This window comes from Balaenoptera borealis, assembly GCF_965194805.1.
Source record: "Balaenoptera borealis genome assembly, chromosome: 6".
Classification (NCBI taxonomy): Eukaryota; Metazoa; Chordata; class Mammalia; order Artiodactyla; family Balaenopteridae; genus Balaenoptera; species Balaenoptera borealis.
The window spans coordinates 33,256,787-33,272,754 of NC_138863.1; the positions used below are offsets into that span (position 1 = coordinate 33,256,787).

General features: G+C 40.5%; 1 protein-coding gene across 3 annotated transcripts in view; it reads left to right on the top strand.

The window, feature by feature from the left end:
- The window catches only part of SUMO1 (small ubiquitin like modifier 1), a 27,663-nt gene continuing 11,695 nt past the window's right edge, over positions 1-15,968 (top strand). For 2 of the 3 annotated variants that reach the window (XM_082397196.1, XM_082397197.1), the window contains exons 1-3: positions 8,306-8,335; positions 8,946-8,993; positions 15,007-15,081. In XM_082397196.1, the coding sequence (XP_082253322.1) occupies positions 8,321-8,335; positions 8,946-8,993; positions 15,007-15,081 (138 nt within the window). In that variant the 5' untranslated portion in view covers positions 8,306-8,320. Of the gene's footprint in view, positions 161-8,305; positions 8,336-8,945; positions 8,994-15,006; positions 15,082-15,968 lie in introns of those variants that run through there. The other variant, XM_082397198.1, reaches the window with a different exon arrangement.

A 15,968-nucleotide genomic window follows, 5' to 3' on the forward strand; every position in this document is an offset into this window, starting at 1 on the left:
AGCGGAAGTGACGCCAGGCGTAGCGGAAGTCCCTCCAGCCGCCGTGTTGTGCTGTGGGGAAGAGAGACGGATTTGTAAACCCCGGAGCGAGGTTCTGCCTACCCGAGGCCGCTGCTGTGCGGAGACCCCGGGGGAAACCACCGTCACCATGTCTGACCAGGTACCGGCCTGGGAGCCGTTCGATAGCGGTGGCCGAGGCCTTACTCCGCAGGTCCGCCAGCCGCTCGGCTGGGGCCGGGGATGGAGGCGCGGGGGAGGGGAGGGCGGAATGGGGGAGGGGGCGGCCGGTGGGGACTGGGCTAGCGCGGGAGGGGAGTGGAGTAGGACCGGAGACGCCCGGGCCTGCCGCGGGCCTTCGGGAGCCGCCCTGCCCCTCTCCTGGCTGGCTCATCACCCCCTGTGCCCCAGCGCCTCTGGTCGCGGCCTCAAGTCGTCTCCCTTCTTTCTCCGGGGCCGACCAGGTGCAGAGCCCAGCTCCCACTTTCCCGAGAGGGTCCGTGGGGAACCCGTGTGCCTGCCTCTTCAGAGGACTCATTGCAGAAGCAGGGCCCTAGGCCCCAGTTATGTAACGGGAGAGAATACCTGCCCCGGAGCCTCCGTGGCCCTGAAAAGCGGGTGGACTCCACTTTTGGGTTCTTAGTCTTTAGATAGTCTTGGAGTGGGGACGTGGGGGCGGGGGGTAGGGAGACATTGTCTGGTGTTGCTGGGAACCTAGAAAGCTCTGCCTTCCGTTCGGATTGCAGCTGGGGCCGGGCTGCCTCTGCTCGGCTCTGAGTCTTTTTCCGTGTGGGTGTGCAGAGCTGTCGCCTCTTTCTTGTACTTTCCCATTTCTTACTCGGGATTGGTTCAGTAGCTCTCCAGTTGTAAGAGAGAACTCAGAATAATCAAGAAACAAAGTAGAACAAAACTGCTAGAGCAACAGAAAGCGTTTCATCTGGGCGTTAACATGAAGATGACTGATACCTTTGAGGAAAAGGATAGGAAAACTTCGTGTATGTAGAGCAGTTGCAGAACATTTGCAGAAAGCTTCCTGTTATAGCAGAGTGCTCCATCTGAATGTTAATATCAAGAATTTGCTTGGGATTTGCACTCAATCAGGAGTGTTCGATTTTACGTGGTAAGTTTTTCTTCCTCATCCTTTTCTAGTTAACCATGTTTATGGCTAGTTTTTACTTCATAGGTTTTTTGTCTGGACTTTGTTTTGTTTGCTCAGACGACTTTGACTTTTTAAAGTATTTTTGGACCTTTTGCTTGTTTAGTGATAGTTATCTAGAAAACTGTTTCTCATTCAACCCCATAATGTACTTGAACTTTTAAATTTAACACACTTATTCCCTTGGCTTTTAACCCAGTTCAGTTTTGTACCACTTGGTGAGAGCAAGTGAGGCTTTTGTGGATTTGTACTGTTGCGCAAAATGTACATTTATATTTTTAAGGTTAAACCATAATCTAGATTAGTTTTGGGTGGATCTTCTTACTAACAGTCTAGATTAATTCCCAAATTGGTATGGGAATGGCATTATAACTGTCTCCCTAGGTAGTTGTTTACTTGGTTACCAGGGAGGAAAGAACAGGTGTAAATGCTTAATTTCATCAGCCTTTTATTTTGATGCTCAGAAGTGGCTAGGAAGCCTGTTGAAATTTACTATAGTCTGATGAAAGAGCAGTGTACAGAAGGGACTATACAGTAAATTGTAGAATTTATTGCTCCAGTTTGAATTCCAGTCATTTAAAAGAGACTTGAAGGAACAAATAAAGCACCTAGGACACTAACAGGTTCCTCTAGGCCAGAGGTTCTTTAGATTCTTTTCAGGGGGTCCTTGAGGCCAAAACAATTTTCATGATAATACTAGGACATTGTCTTTCCCACTGTCATTCTTTCATGAGTGTTCAGTGGAGTTTTCTAGAGATTGACATGACCTGGTATATCACAACAGATTGAAATGTATCAGTAGAAGCAGATGTGGAAATCCAGCTGCTATTAAGCCAGACATTGAAGAGATTTGCAAAAATGCAAAACAGTGCCACTTTTCTTACTAGTTTTGTTTTGAAAAATATATATTTTTTAAGATTGATGCTTCATTGCTACTTGCAAAAAATTGTAATTTATATACACAGTACCATTTAATGAGGGTATCATCATATCCTTACCAGTGTTTTATATTGCTATTATTAAAATATTTTTCGGGACTTCCCTGGTGGTGCAGTGGTTGAGAATCTGCCTGACAGTGCAGGGGACATGGGTTCAATCCCTGGTCTGGAAAGATCCCACATGCCGCGGAGCAACTAAGCCCGTGCGCCACAACTACTGAGCCTGTGCTCTAGAGCCTGCAAGCCACAACTCCTGAGCCTGTGTGCCACAACTACTGAAGCCCGTGTGCCTGGAGCCCATGCTCCGCCACGAGAGAAGCCACTGCAATGAGAAGCCCATGCACCGCAACCAAGAGTAAGCTCTGCTCGCCGCAACTAGAGAAAGCCCATGTGCAGCAATGAAGATGAAACGCAGCCAAAAAAAAAAATTTTTTTTCATAAATAGCAACATGAAAAATATTTTTAATAAAAATACATTATTTGCTAATATATATTGGGTTTATTATCTTAAAACGAATTAATATGTATGTAAAACATTTCTCAGTTTCAGTGTCTAATACTGCAAACCTCAGTAGATATAACCAACCTAACAAAAGCTTTATGGGGTTCTAATTAATTTTTAAGAGTGTAAAAGAGTCCTGTGACCATAGAGTATGACCACTGTTGCTCTAGGCTGATTGACCAACATCGTTGTTAATAATAATTGGGACCCAGTACAGTTTTAGTGTTGGGATGCTAAGGACTTAAAGAGATATGAAGCTGAACTCTTACCCTGATGAGGCTTATGAGTGAGAGTGAGAATCCCAAGTTACTACTGTGCCATATCAGCAGCATGAGACTGAACCACTGTCCCCAAAAGACAATATAAACCAGGTTGTTTTAGAACGATGTATTTTCTGAGGCACCTCTCAGAAGGTTATTGTCTGTGCTAAGATATTGGAATTGAGTAATCATTTCAAGTTAAAATAGGTGGACATTAAAGTCACACAAGACTTGAATTGCTGGGTTCTCCATTGACTAATGAAAAATGATTATTTTTGGAATTTGAATGAAATTCTCATAATTCTAACAATGCCATCATCCAGTGTACCATTATTGAATAATCCTCTAATACAGGTTCTAAACCTGAGGATCATAAATCCTAAGGGCTGAAAATCCACTGAAATTGTATGGAAATTGTATGAAGTTATATTTGTGCATGTGTATTTTTTTAGGGAGAAAGGATCCATAGCTTTCATAAGGGGTACGTGATCCCTCAGAAAGGTGAAGGACTAGCCTTTAACCAATAATAGAGACCTGATTGGGTGCTCACTTTTAGCCTAATTTCACGTTGCAGCAAAACTGAGCACTTATGTAGAACAAGAAGTTTAATATCAAACTGGTGAGGGTAATTTGTACAAATATTTTTCCTTCCTCCTTCCTTACATTCACATTTATAGTGTTTCTTTTTCATATCAGAATCATGAAAGGCAGCATGGACTTCAGCTCTTCAATTCAGGTCTGTTAATTTGTAATAATTGGATGACTGATTTGCTTCAAATGCTGACTGAATCTGTTGTAGCAGTTTTACTCTGTCCATCCCCACCTCAGAGAGAGGGCGGGCGGAGAGGGAGAGAGATAGAGATATTGATTGAATGATCTCCTTTTATCTTTAGTCAAGGATTTTGAAGCATTATGTAATTCTGGTTATCTGTTGGTACCTGACAGACTACTTCAAAACGTAATGGCTTAAAGCAACAGTCTTGTTTTGCCCATAAATCTGCAATTTGGGCAGGGCTCTGTGGGTTGGGCTCATCACTGCTCCTTGATGTGTGGGGCCTCTGCTGGGATTACTCACATGACTGTGGGCTGTAACGGATGGGTTCTTCATATAGTCTCAAGGCCTCTGTGAGTGCTCTCGTCATGTATTCTCTTGAGCATGGGGACCCCAGAATATTCAGACTTATGGCAGCTCAGGGCTCACAAGAGAGTGTTCTAGAGAACCTTGGGTGGAAACCCCAAGCCTCCTAGAACCTAACTTTGGAAGTCACTTCTGCATTCTGTTGGTCAGGCAAATCACTAAGTCCAGCCCAAATTCAGGGGAAAGGCATTTATTTTTATTGAGATATACTTGACATATAACATATTAGTTTCAGGTGTACAACGTAATGATTCAGTATTTGTATATATTGTGAAATGATCACCACAATAGGTCTAGTTAACATCCATCACCACACATGGTTACAAATGTTCTTTTTTTTTTTTAATTTTATTTAATTTTTTATACAGCAGGTTCTTATTAGTTATCCATTTTATACATATTAGTGTATATATGTCAATCCCAATCTCCCAGTTACAAATTTTTCTTGTGATAAGAACTTTTAAGGTCTACTGTCAGCAACTTTCAAATATACAATACAGTATTATTAACTATAGTCACCAAGGGAAAGGCATCTAGACTCCATTTCTTAATAGGAAGAGTAACAAAGAATTTGCAGCTATCCTTAATCTACCACATTAATTGTATTTCTTTTGTTAGGATAGCGTTATTCCCTGCAGCATTCTTTATATCTCTCTGTTGTTGATGTTTGCTGATCTTTCTGTTAGCGTGAGATAGCAGGAGAATATGATAAACTAGGTGTATATTAAAGTTCATAATTATGTATACTATTTATGTCATAGAATAAGTATTAACATACTTATAAGTGTGTTAAGAATAAGTATTAACAAACATAGCTGCATACTGTAGCTACGACTTGAGCATTTAGTTAGTGATACATACATTAAACATTCCATGCCCCAGGAGAGGAATGATGTATTCTGTCTTCTCTCTGACAGATATATGAAGTGCTGCTAGTAAATGTTGCAAACATATTGATTATAATAAAACATTTCAAATAAAATGTTACCTGAACATTATTTAATAGTATTTTAAAAACTGAGTATGATTATTATGTTAGAGTACTCATGAGGGGGGCTTCCCTGGTGGCGCAGTGGTTAAGAATCCACCTGCCAATGCAGGGGACACGGGTTCGAGCCCTGGTCCGGGAAGATCCCACATGCCGTGGAGCAACTAAGCCCGTGTGCCACAACTACCAAGCCTGTGCTCTAGAGCCTGCACGCCACAACAACTGAGCCCTGTGCTACAACTACTTGTTGCAGAGCACGGGCGCCTAGAGCCCATGCTCCGCAACAAGAGAAGCCACCACAATGAGAAGCCTGCGCACCGCAACGAAGAGTAGCCCCCGCTCGCCACAACTAGAGAAAGCCCGCGCGCAGCAATGAAGACCCAACGTGGCCAAAAATAAATAAATTAAAAAAAAAAAATAGTACTCATGAGGGTTAGTGGAGTAGTTCAGATTTCAAAACTGTAAAGCAGTTGTCAAATATCTATTGACACTCATTAGCCCCCCATACCACTTAGAATGTTTCTATTATAGGTTATATATTTAGTGTTGTAATTATTTATTTAAGTGCCTTTCTCCATTTTACTGTTTGCTTTCCAGGGTCAGGAATCAGGCTTTATTCACCCTTTTTTTCTGAAGTGCCTAGCAGAGTGACTGAATACTTAGTAAAAGTTTTTAAAGGAATGAGTGGTCAGATTCATTCATTTAACAAGTATTTATTGAATGTCAGTATGTTCCAGGCAGCATTCTAGGTCCTAGAATTGAAAGGTTGCCTCAAAAACGTGAAACAGCAGGTATCTTTCTCCTCCTCTTTCAATTCCCATGATGTTTTTTGTTATTGAGGAAGGGTTGGTTGTCATGCAGTAGTTTTCCTTTTACGATGTGTTTGCATACCTTCTCGATCTTTAGTTCTATTAGCAATAGACCTAGTAACTTTATCTCCAAAATTGAATCATTTGCTTCTTCCAGGACATTGGGATATTATCCATTGTTATGGATAATAATAATCCTGCGCTGCTTGTGGGATCTTAGTTCAGTTCCCCGACCAGGGATTGAACCTGGGCCCAGGCAGTGAAAGCACCGAGTCCTAACCACTGGACCACCAGGGAATTCCCATTTTCTCTAAGTCATGTTTGGTATCCTATTTTGGAATATATTAAAATTGTGTGTGTTTTTTTTGTAGATTATTCTCTGATAGTCTACTTTAAAAAAGTCATGTGGGTAAGGCCACACAGATCCTATTATTGAGTACCTTAGTCTTATGGTTTAAAATTTGGAATTCCTGCAACATGACTTAAGTTTATTTAAAGATACGTTGTATTTGTTATACTTCTATATTTTGACCATTCTTTTTGCATTTGATTGCTTTTACTGAGCTATTGAGAATCTGAAGGAAAAGACCTGAAGGAAGGAAGGGTGGAGTTCTGTTTGCTGGACCTGCTGTTCTCAATAGCCAGGGTCAGATATTTTTAAAGGTTTTACTGAAGATAAATATATATATATGAAAAAGTGTACATAAATGTACAGTTTGCTGAATTTTCACAAACTGGTCACATCCATGCAGCCAGCACCCAGATTAAGAACAACTGTCCAGGGCTTCCCTGGTGGCGCAGTGGTTAAGAATCCACCTGCCAATGCAGGGGACACGGATTCGAGCCCTGGTCCGGGAAGATCCCACATGCTGCAGAGCAACTAAGCCCGTGCACCATAACTACTGAGCCTGCGTGCCACAGCTACTGAGCCCACGTGCCACAACTACTGAAGCCTGTGCACCTAGAGCCCGTGCTCCGCAACAAGAGAAGCCACTGCAGTGAGAAGCCCGTGCACCGCAACGAAGAGTAGCCCCTGCTCACTGCGACTAGAGAAAGCCTGCACGCAGCGATGAAGACCCAACACAGCCAAAAATAATAATAATAATAATAAAAAAATAAGTAAATTTATAAAAAAAAAAGACTGTCCTGACTACTAACATAGATTAGTTTTGCCTGCTGTTATACATTATAATTTTTTATAAGTGGAATCATACAGTATGTATGTATTTCAGTGTATGGCTTCTTTTGCTCAGCATTGTTTGGAAATTTGTCTGTATTGTGTATAGTTGTATGTTGTTAAATCCCATTGCTACATTGCATTCCATTGTACAACTATACCACACTTTACTTATCTATTCTGCTTTTGATGCACACTGAGTGGGTTTTCGAGGAGCTGTTTTTTAATATAAGCCAAATGCTACCTATTTAGAGCACCTCCTCTGTCAATTTGGATTGCTTTTGGACTAAATAACAGAAAATCTGATATATAGTAAGTTAAACAAGTTTGCAGTTTATTTTTCTAATGAAGCAAGAAGTTCAGACATAAGTAGTTCAGGGATGGTAAGGCAGCTCCACCATGCCTTCATACTTCTTTCCCCTCTGTCCTTAGCAGGTGTCTTCACTCTGATGCTTGTCTCCTTGCCGGCAAGGTAACTTTATGTCTTGTTCCAGGCAGGAGAAAGGGATGGAGCAAAGGATAAAAGTATGCCAAAAAGTATGTACCAGCAAAAAGTATGTCACCTTCTATCTGCATGGCCAGCACTGCATCATGTGGCCGTAAGAGAAGATTAGAATTTTTTTTTTCTTTCTTTTTCTTTGGCTGGCAAATTTAGGCTTCCCTTTGTAAGGAAGAAGGGGAAAATGGATATTGGATAGGTAATTAACAATGTCTGCCTTACCTCTAAATCTGCCTGCTAGTACTTTTGGATACAGTGAAGCCAGTTTGTTCTAGGCTTTGCATAGGTCCATAGTCTAGCTGCAGAGAGTATGGTTTATATAACCAGTAGGATTTCCTTTTCTTTTTTTTTAATATAAATATATATATATTTTTTAACTTAAAAAAATTATTTATTTTTGGCTGTGTTGGGTCTTTGTTGCTGTGCGTGGGCTTTCTCTAGTTGCGGCAAGTGGGGGCTACTCTTCATTGTGTGAAGGCTTCTCATTGCGGTGGCTTCTCTTGTTGCAGAGCATGGGCTCTAGGCACACGGGCTTCAGTAGTTGTGGCACGTGGGCTCAGGCATTGTGGCTCACAGGCTCTAGAGCGCAGGCTCAGTAGTTGTGGTGCACGGCTTAGTTGCTCCGCGGCATGTGGGATCTTCCCAGACCAGGGATTGAACCCCAGTCCCCTGCATTGGCAGGCAGATTCTTAACCACTGCACCACCAGGGAAGTCCAACCAGTGGGATTTTCAATTATAATTTTTAGTTCCTGAGAAGTTGTCTTTATTTATCTAGTGTTTAACTGCAATTCTAGGGTTGAATGTAAATTTATGGAAGTCCCAGTGTCTTCACAGCTTGACTTAAACCTTCAAGTTATGGAGCTAAGTCTGGTCAGTTTTATTCCAAATGTCTAGTACTGTCTCATTAAATTTGAACATAGGCAGCATGCACTGAAAAAATATGTGTGTGTGTGTATTTTTAGAATTGTGGTAAACCCATTGAAGTATGAGGGAGATGACTTTATTGTAATTTGAGGGTTTGTTTCTTTAAATAATGGGTACAGTTATTAGAATCATCCAATTTAATCCTTGTTGAGCTTTCTTCATTAGGAAATAAAATGAAATAAACCGATGTACAGTAAGAACTATGGTTAACAATTTTTGGAAACTCTGAATGTATTTTTTTTTTTTTTTCTGAATGTATTTTTAATGAAATGTTTTATTATGGAAAAATTTAATGTATATATAATTGTACGCATATACCCATCTCTTGGCCTCTTATTTCATTTGCATGACCCCACTCCACTTCATAACATTATTTTGAAACCAACCCAGACATTGTGTCTTTTCATCTGCAAATATTTTAATATGTATCTCTAAAAGAGAAGGACTTTTTCTTTTAACAAAACCAGGATACTGTTGTCCCACCTTTAAAATTGAACAGGTTTGTTAATGTCATCAAATAAGAGTAAATGTATTCTTTATTTTTGGTTTCCCCCAGAATCCCCCCTCTTTCAGAAGAATGAACAATCCTTGTACAACTGGGTCAGTGAGAGATTGGGAGTAGTTAAGTGTGGTGCTGTTTTCCTGTGATTAAATTGTCAACATACTGATTGCCATAGTGATTTTTAGCAAAGTTCTTGTTCTTTTGACTTTGAAATGGCACAGTAAAATCCTTCTGTTGAATTCTGTACATTTGTAAATGAGGATTGTTGTGTTCTCTGTCCTTTCTTGTCTAGTTCTTCTTTTCAGATCCAGCTATCCTCTGTTTCTAAGCTGTTTAATTTATATCTTGGAAAGAAGAGTTGGTAGTGCCTGGTGTCTGATAAATTCCTTTTACTGTTCCAGTTACCATGATTTAATCTCTAAATGACACAGACCTGAGAATTTAGAGGTTTCCAGTTCCTGTCTTTGATCTTGTACATACATTTACTTTTCTTTACATTACCAGTTTCTTCTGCTCTGGGGCTGTGTAACCTTTCCAGCCAAATCAGCCAGCCCTCTCCGGGATTCTCTTTTCTCTGATGACCTACTGTCCCACACCCAGTGCTGAATGCTTTCACTGTTTTGTGACTAGTGTGCCATACCATTCTGTATTGGCTGCTTTTTTACAGGGGACAGAAGGAAAGAAGGCATACAAAAGACACTAAGATCACTGGAGACAAACTTTGGCCTTTTTTTGTCCAAGATCTTCTCATTTTCCAGACTAGTTTGTGAAAGGAAAAGAAAAAAAAGCACCTGAAAAGTTGGATGACTGCATTAGGCAAGCCTGAGGCTATTAAACAAGTGGGTGTAGATGACATTGCTCTAGTGCTTCAAGAGTTGGGAAGAGATCACCAAAATGGAGTGACTAGGGAAAGTGGCAGTTTATTTTTGGAAATTTCAAATCCTAGTATTCACATGTTCTTATGAAATTGAAGTGAATTATCTCTCTTTTTTTTAAAAAAATTTATTTATTTTATTTATTTATTTTTGGCCGCGTTGGGTCTTTGTTGCTGCACGTGGGCTTTCTCTAGTTGCAGCCACTCTGGGGGCTACTCTTCGTTGTGGTGCGTGGGCTTCTCATTGTGGTGGCTCCTCCTGTTGTGGAGCACAGGCTCTAGGCGCGAGGGCTTCAGTAGTTGTGGCGCACGGGCTCAGCAGTTGTGGCACACGGGCTTAGTTGCTCCGCGGCATGTAGGATTTTCCTGGAGCAGGGCTCGAACCCGTGTCCCCTGTGTTGGCAGGCGGATTCTTAACCACTGCGCCACCAGGGAAGCCCCCTCTTTTTTTTTTTTAACATCTTGATTGGAGTATAATTGCTTTACAATGGTGTGTTAGTTTCTGCTTTATAACAAAGTGAATCAGTTATACATATACATATGTTCCCATATCTCTTCCCTCTTGCATCTCACTCCCTCCCACGCTCCCTATCCCACCCCTCTAGGTGGTCACAAAGCACTGAGCTGATCTCCCTGTGTGAATTATCTCTTATTCCCAACTGTGAATATAAAATGCTGAAGGGATTTTGTTTGTATTGACTATTGTGTACAGTAGAAGTAATGAAGCGTTAGTAAGATTTTGTGGTATGATACAGAAAATAGTGCTGTCAACTTAATTCAGCCAGCATTAAATAATTGCCTGGTATTTGCATGACACTACAGAGATTATAAAGATGAAAAACTTGGACCCTCTCCTTGTAAACTTGTAGGGAAGTCAAGACGTACAAAACTGTCACAGAAAATGTTAATTTAACAAGCATACTGAGTATCTTCAAAATACATACTAGACACTGTGCTTGACCAGAAATACAGAGAAGAGTAAGGCATGCCAATAAGGAACTCAATCTGGTGGGCGACACAGATATGCAAACATGTTATAATAAGATTAAAGTAAACAGTATGGGAACATTTAAGAGGGTGATGAGGCAAATCATTTTGTAGGAAGCGATGCTTGAGTGGTCTTGAAAGGCGAATAGGGTAGGAAAGGGCATACCAAGCAGAGGTGATTAACATGTACAGAGATAGTGGAGATAAGGTAGAGGGTGCCCTGTTTAAGGAATTGTACATCAGTGTGGCTGGAGCAAAAGATACTATTAGCAGGAGAAGTAGGAGAACAAGGCTGGATTGCTAGGCAGGAACCAGCCCATGGAGGACCAGTGTATGTTGGCTAAGGAGTTTGAACTTAATCCTGAAGATTCTTGGCAGATCAGATTGCATTTTAGAGAAGTGGCTCTGGTTGTAGTTGGGAAGAATTAATTGAAGGGAGCTAGACTTGGGGCATTTGTTATGCTATTGCAGTAATGCTAATGAGCAACAGTGAGTGCCTGAACTAAGGCAGTGGAATGGAGAGAATGAGAGTCACTAAGAGATATAATTGTCAGAATGATGAATGATTAAGTGTGAGATTTAAGAGAGGGAGAGTAGCCAAAGATGACTACTAAATTTCTGTTGTGGGCAGCTGAGTGTATGGTAACCATTTATTGTAATTGGGAATCCAGGAGGAATTGTAGTTTTTTTGGATTTTGGTTTTCAGAAAGAGGAGTTAAAGCTAACAGAGGAGTTAGAGATAATGCATTCAGTTTTGGACACTTAAATTGAGGTACCCATGGGGACATCCAAAGTGGAGATAGATGTTCAAGCCCTTGAAAAAATGAGTGAAACTCAGAAAAGTTGTCAGGTTGGTGAGGATGGTTGTGAGTCATTAGTATCTGAGAGGTAGTTGGAGTTATGGGTCACCCAGGAAGAAGAAGAAAAAGAGGATTAAAGACATGGAACCTAGAGGAGCACCAGCATTTAAGGAAGTGGTCAAGATGAGGAAACAATGGAATCTTGGAGGCCAAAGGTAGAGAGTTTTCAAGGAAGAAGTCGTAAGTGTCTGCTGGTTAAAGATGAGACTTGAAATTGTCCATTGGGTTTAGCAATAAGGAGTTGAACTGGTAACCTTGGTGAGAGAAGTGTCAAGTGGAATGGTGGGGTATAAACCAGAGTACAGTGGGTTGAGAGTAAAAGTGGAAACAGCAAATGCTGAGTACTCTCATAAGAAGTTCGAAGAAAAAGATGAGGCTGACTCCTCGAGAAGACAGTAAAGGGGGAGTGTTTTTAAATTGAGAATAAATGCCATAAAGGATATGAATAAAGTGCCAATGGAAGCATTAAAGGAAAATATTAATCCCAGTTGGAAGGTTGAGGGGTGCCGTGGTTCCTGGAAGAGTTTTTTTAAATACTGGACTTCAGGTGATGTGTGGGATGGATTTTTGTGAGATGATTTCAAGAGAGGTTGAGAGAGGATATGTATTACAGGTAAAGGAAACAGGAACAGCAAAGGGCTGAAGGTGGAAGAATGTTTATAGACATATTCAGGGAATAGCAGATAGTCCAATTTAACCAAATCCATGGTTTGTAAAGGAAGTGGAGAGAGAAAAATGAGAATTGAGCTTGGTAGTGGAGGAACTGAACGAGGTGCTGCAGAGTTTGGTTCTCGGCCTTAAAGCACTTTTTGTTAGGGGTAGTTATACAGTCAGAGAAGCTGTGCTTTAGAAGGAGTTCTGAAGCAGTGTGGACAATGGATTGGAGAAGGGGGAAGAACTCTTTTGTTCTGAGTAGCCTCTGTAGCTACCCTGTCTAGGAAACACTGGAGCAAAATCACTCCCACTGTGCTGGTGTATCGCTGCTCCGGTTGCAGGGGGATGTTTTTCTCCTTGTGGTAACTCCGATAAAGCTTCTTAACACCCCTTCTCTTAGTTAAAGAGGACTCAGGGCTTCTTTGCTCTTTGTTGCCCTTCACTGCGTGGAATAAGCTGTCCTTGTCCTCTCTAGATATGTAAAGGAAGAAGGAACTGTTTACTCTGAATATAAATTCATAGAAATGTGGTTGTGAAGACTATGTTTGAAGACAGTCTTCTAGTTTTCAGGTGAAATACTGTCTCACTAAAGAAGGTTAATTTGGCCTGCTGCCATAATATGCGGTAGTCAGCAAATGTTGAAAGTACTGCAGAATGATAAACAGGCAAGGTTTCACACTAATGAAGTCAGTTCTGTTATCTAAGCATTTCCCTGGACTCTAGCCTGTATCTTAAATTTAAAAGCTACTTCTAGTTTAATATATTCAATAAATTTTGAATGTTAAAGAGTTTGTTAGTTTTCATTTACTGGCATGAGATAAACAGGTAATGGCCTTGTTACTTCTGAAATACAGTATAGTTGGTTATATTCTTATCAAGCATTGATTAACAGCTTGAAATTGCTGTGAATCATAAAAAAGCATATATTTAAATAAGTGACTAATATGGTGGCAAAACTAAGGTAAAGTGCATTGGAAAGCTACTTTTTGTTGTTGTTTTTTAATTAATTAATTAATTTTGGGCTGCGTTGGGTCTTCATTGCTGCGCATGGGCTTTCTCTAGTTGCGGCGAGTGGGGACTACTCTTCGTTGTGGTGCACGGGCTTCTCATTGCAGTGGCTTCTCTTGTTGTGGAGCATGGGCTCTAGGCACATGGGCTTCAGTAGTTGTGGTGTGTGGCCTTAGTAGTTGTGGCTTATGGGCTCTAGAGTGCAGGCTCAGTAGTTGTGGTGCAGGGGCTTAGCTGCTCCGTGGCATGTGGGATCTTCCCGGACCAAGGATCAAACCCGTGTCCCCTGTGTTGGCAGGCGGATTCTTAACCACTGCGCCACCAGGGAAGTCCCGGGAAAGCTACTTTTATCACACCATTGACTGAAATTTACCAAGCTACACCTTTACTAAAAATGGCTTACTTTTCTTAGATACTTCATGGCAAAGTTGTTTCAACTAGTTTATTCTAACTTCATTTTCTTTTCAGTATGCCTTCATTTGAAACTATCTTATTTATTATGGTATAATTTATAAGAGGGTTATACTCTTTTCTTCTGTCTTCCAATTTTGTCTCCTCTTTCCTTTTACTGCTTACTCTGGGCTTTTTTCTTTTTTTTTTTTTTTTAATTTATTTATTTATTTATTTATTTTTGGCCGTGTTGGGTCTTCGTTGCTGCATGCGGGCTTTCTCTAGTTGCGGCGAGTGGGGGCTACTCTTCCTTGCAGTGCGCGGGCTTCTCATTGCAGTGGCTTCTCTTGTTGTGGAGCACGGGCTCTAGGCACACGGGCTTCAGTAGTTGTGGCACGTGGGCTCAGTAGTTGTGGCTCGTGGGCTCTAGAGTGCAGGCTCAGTAGTTGTGGCACATGGGCTTAATTGCTCCACGGCATGTGGGATCTTCCCGGGCCGGGGCTCGAACCTGTGTCTCCTGCATTGGCAGGCGGATTCTTAACCACTGTGCCACCAGGGAAGCCCTGGGCTTTTTTCTTATTCCAGTTTAAGTCTCCTAATTTTTTTTTTCCAGCCAAGCCTAATCTTTTAAAATTGGATATACTGCTTCAGATAGTCTAAAATAATAGCTGATATAAAACTGATTTGTTTTGACTCAAGACTACATTAGGCCAATACTTTGCTATTTGATTTTCCTTTCTAAATAGACTTTGCTTATGTTAATATGATTAATTTATGTTTCTTAGTACGGTTTTGTAATTGGAGTAGTTAACTTCTCCCAATAGGTTGTGAGAAAATAATCTTGGATTCAGAATGTTTGGTTAAGGATTCTTGGAGATGAGCTTCCTTTGACTAATAGGAGTTGACTGAAGATAATGGTTTCCAGGTTGTTCCTTTGTGTAGCAGCAATAGCACCACCTGGTAATTAGTTAGAAATGTATATTACAGCCCTACCCCAGACCTACTGAATAAAAAACTTGGTGTGAGGCCCAGCAGTCTTTTAACAAGTATTTTAGGTGATTCTGATGCTCAGTGAAGTTTTAGAACCATTACTATAGGATTATTATAATAAAAGAGACTTCTTTCTTGATTTTTAGTGATCTTTAGAACTGGTGTTTGAGAGAGTAATTGACTTAGGACCTTTTTTGCTTAATTGGCTGGCAGAGCAAAGAAATGCCCGCTGTATTTTCAGGTGCAAATTTTGTACCTTAAGTCAAAGTAATGGGTGAATAATTAAAATAGCATATAGGAAAAAAAAAATAGCATATAGGAACTTATATCTTTATATGTACTTTTCTTTCAGGAGGCAAAACCTTCAACCGAGGACTTGGGGGATAAGAAGGAAGGAGAATATATTAAACTCAAAGTCATCGGACAGGTGAGTTTCATTATTTTTCTCCTTTGACTCTGGAATGTGTGGATGATTTCTGACACACAGAGAAAATGATTTAACTAAGACAAGTTATTTAAAAATGGCGATTCATTTACTACATATGCATCTGTTGGAGGCAGAAGAGGGTGATACTGTTTTCTTAATTGCTCTGCTAGGCAGATTTAGATCACCTTAATTTCTTCTAATAAAACTATTTTTTTTCTTGGTTAGCATGCTTCGGTGGCAAATACAGCGGCTACTCTTGAGTGATAATGCTAGGGCCCTTAAACCAAAGGGCCTCTCAGGCCTTTTCTTGACCCCTTTCTCTTTCTTGGCACCTTATTTCTACAGACTCTGGCCTGTATCTTATTGACCCTTTTTGAGATGTTAACAGATAATTAAGGTTAGCTGAAAATTATTGGAGGAATGCATCTTCATAGTTTTTTTTTTTTAAGGGACAAAAGAAAGAACTAGTAGACACTCACCATGGAAGTATGAGAGTACCATTTCCCCACATTCTCTGAAACATGGGATATTACCAGTCTTTCAATTTTGGGCCAGTGTAATAGCTAGACATTTTATTTTGCATTTCTCTGATTATCAATGAGGTATAATTTTTTGTCTTTTATGTTTATATTAATCGTGTGTTCATACCCTTTTCCTATTTTCTGTGATCATCTTATTTTGAAAATTTTTATTAAGATATAATTCAGATACCATAAAATTCATCATTTAAAATGTATAATTTAGGTGCTTTAGTATATTCACAAGGCTGTACAACCATTACCATTATTTGATTCCAGAACATTTTCATCACCCCAAAAAAGACACGGTGTGTTCATTAGCAGTAATTCCCCATCTTCCTTTTCCCCCAGCCTCTAGTAACCGCTAAT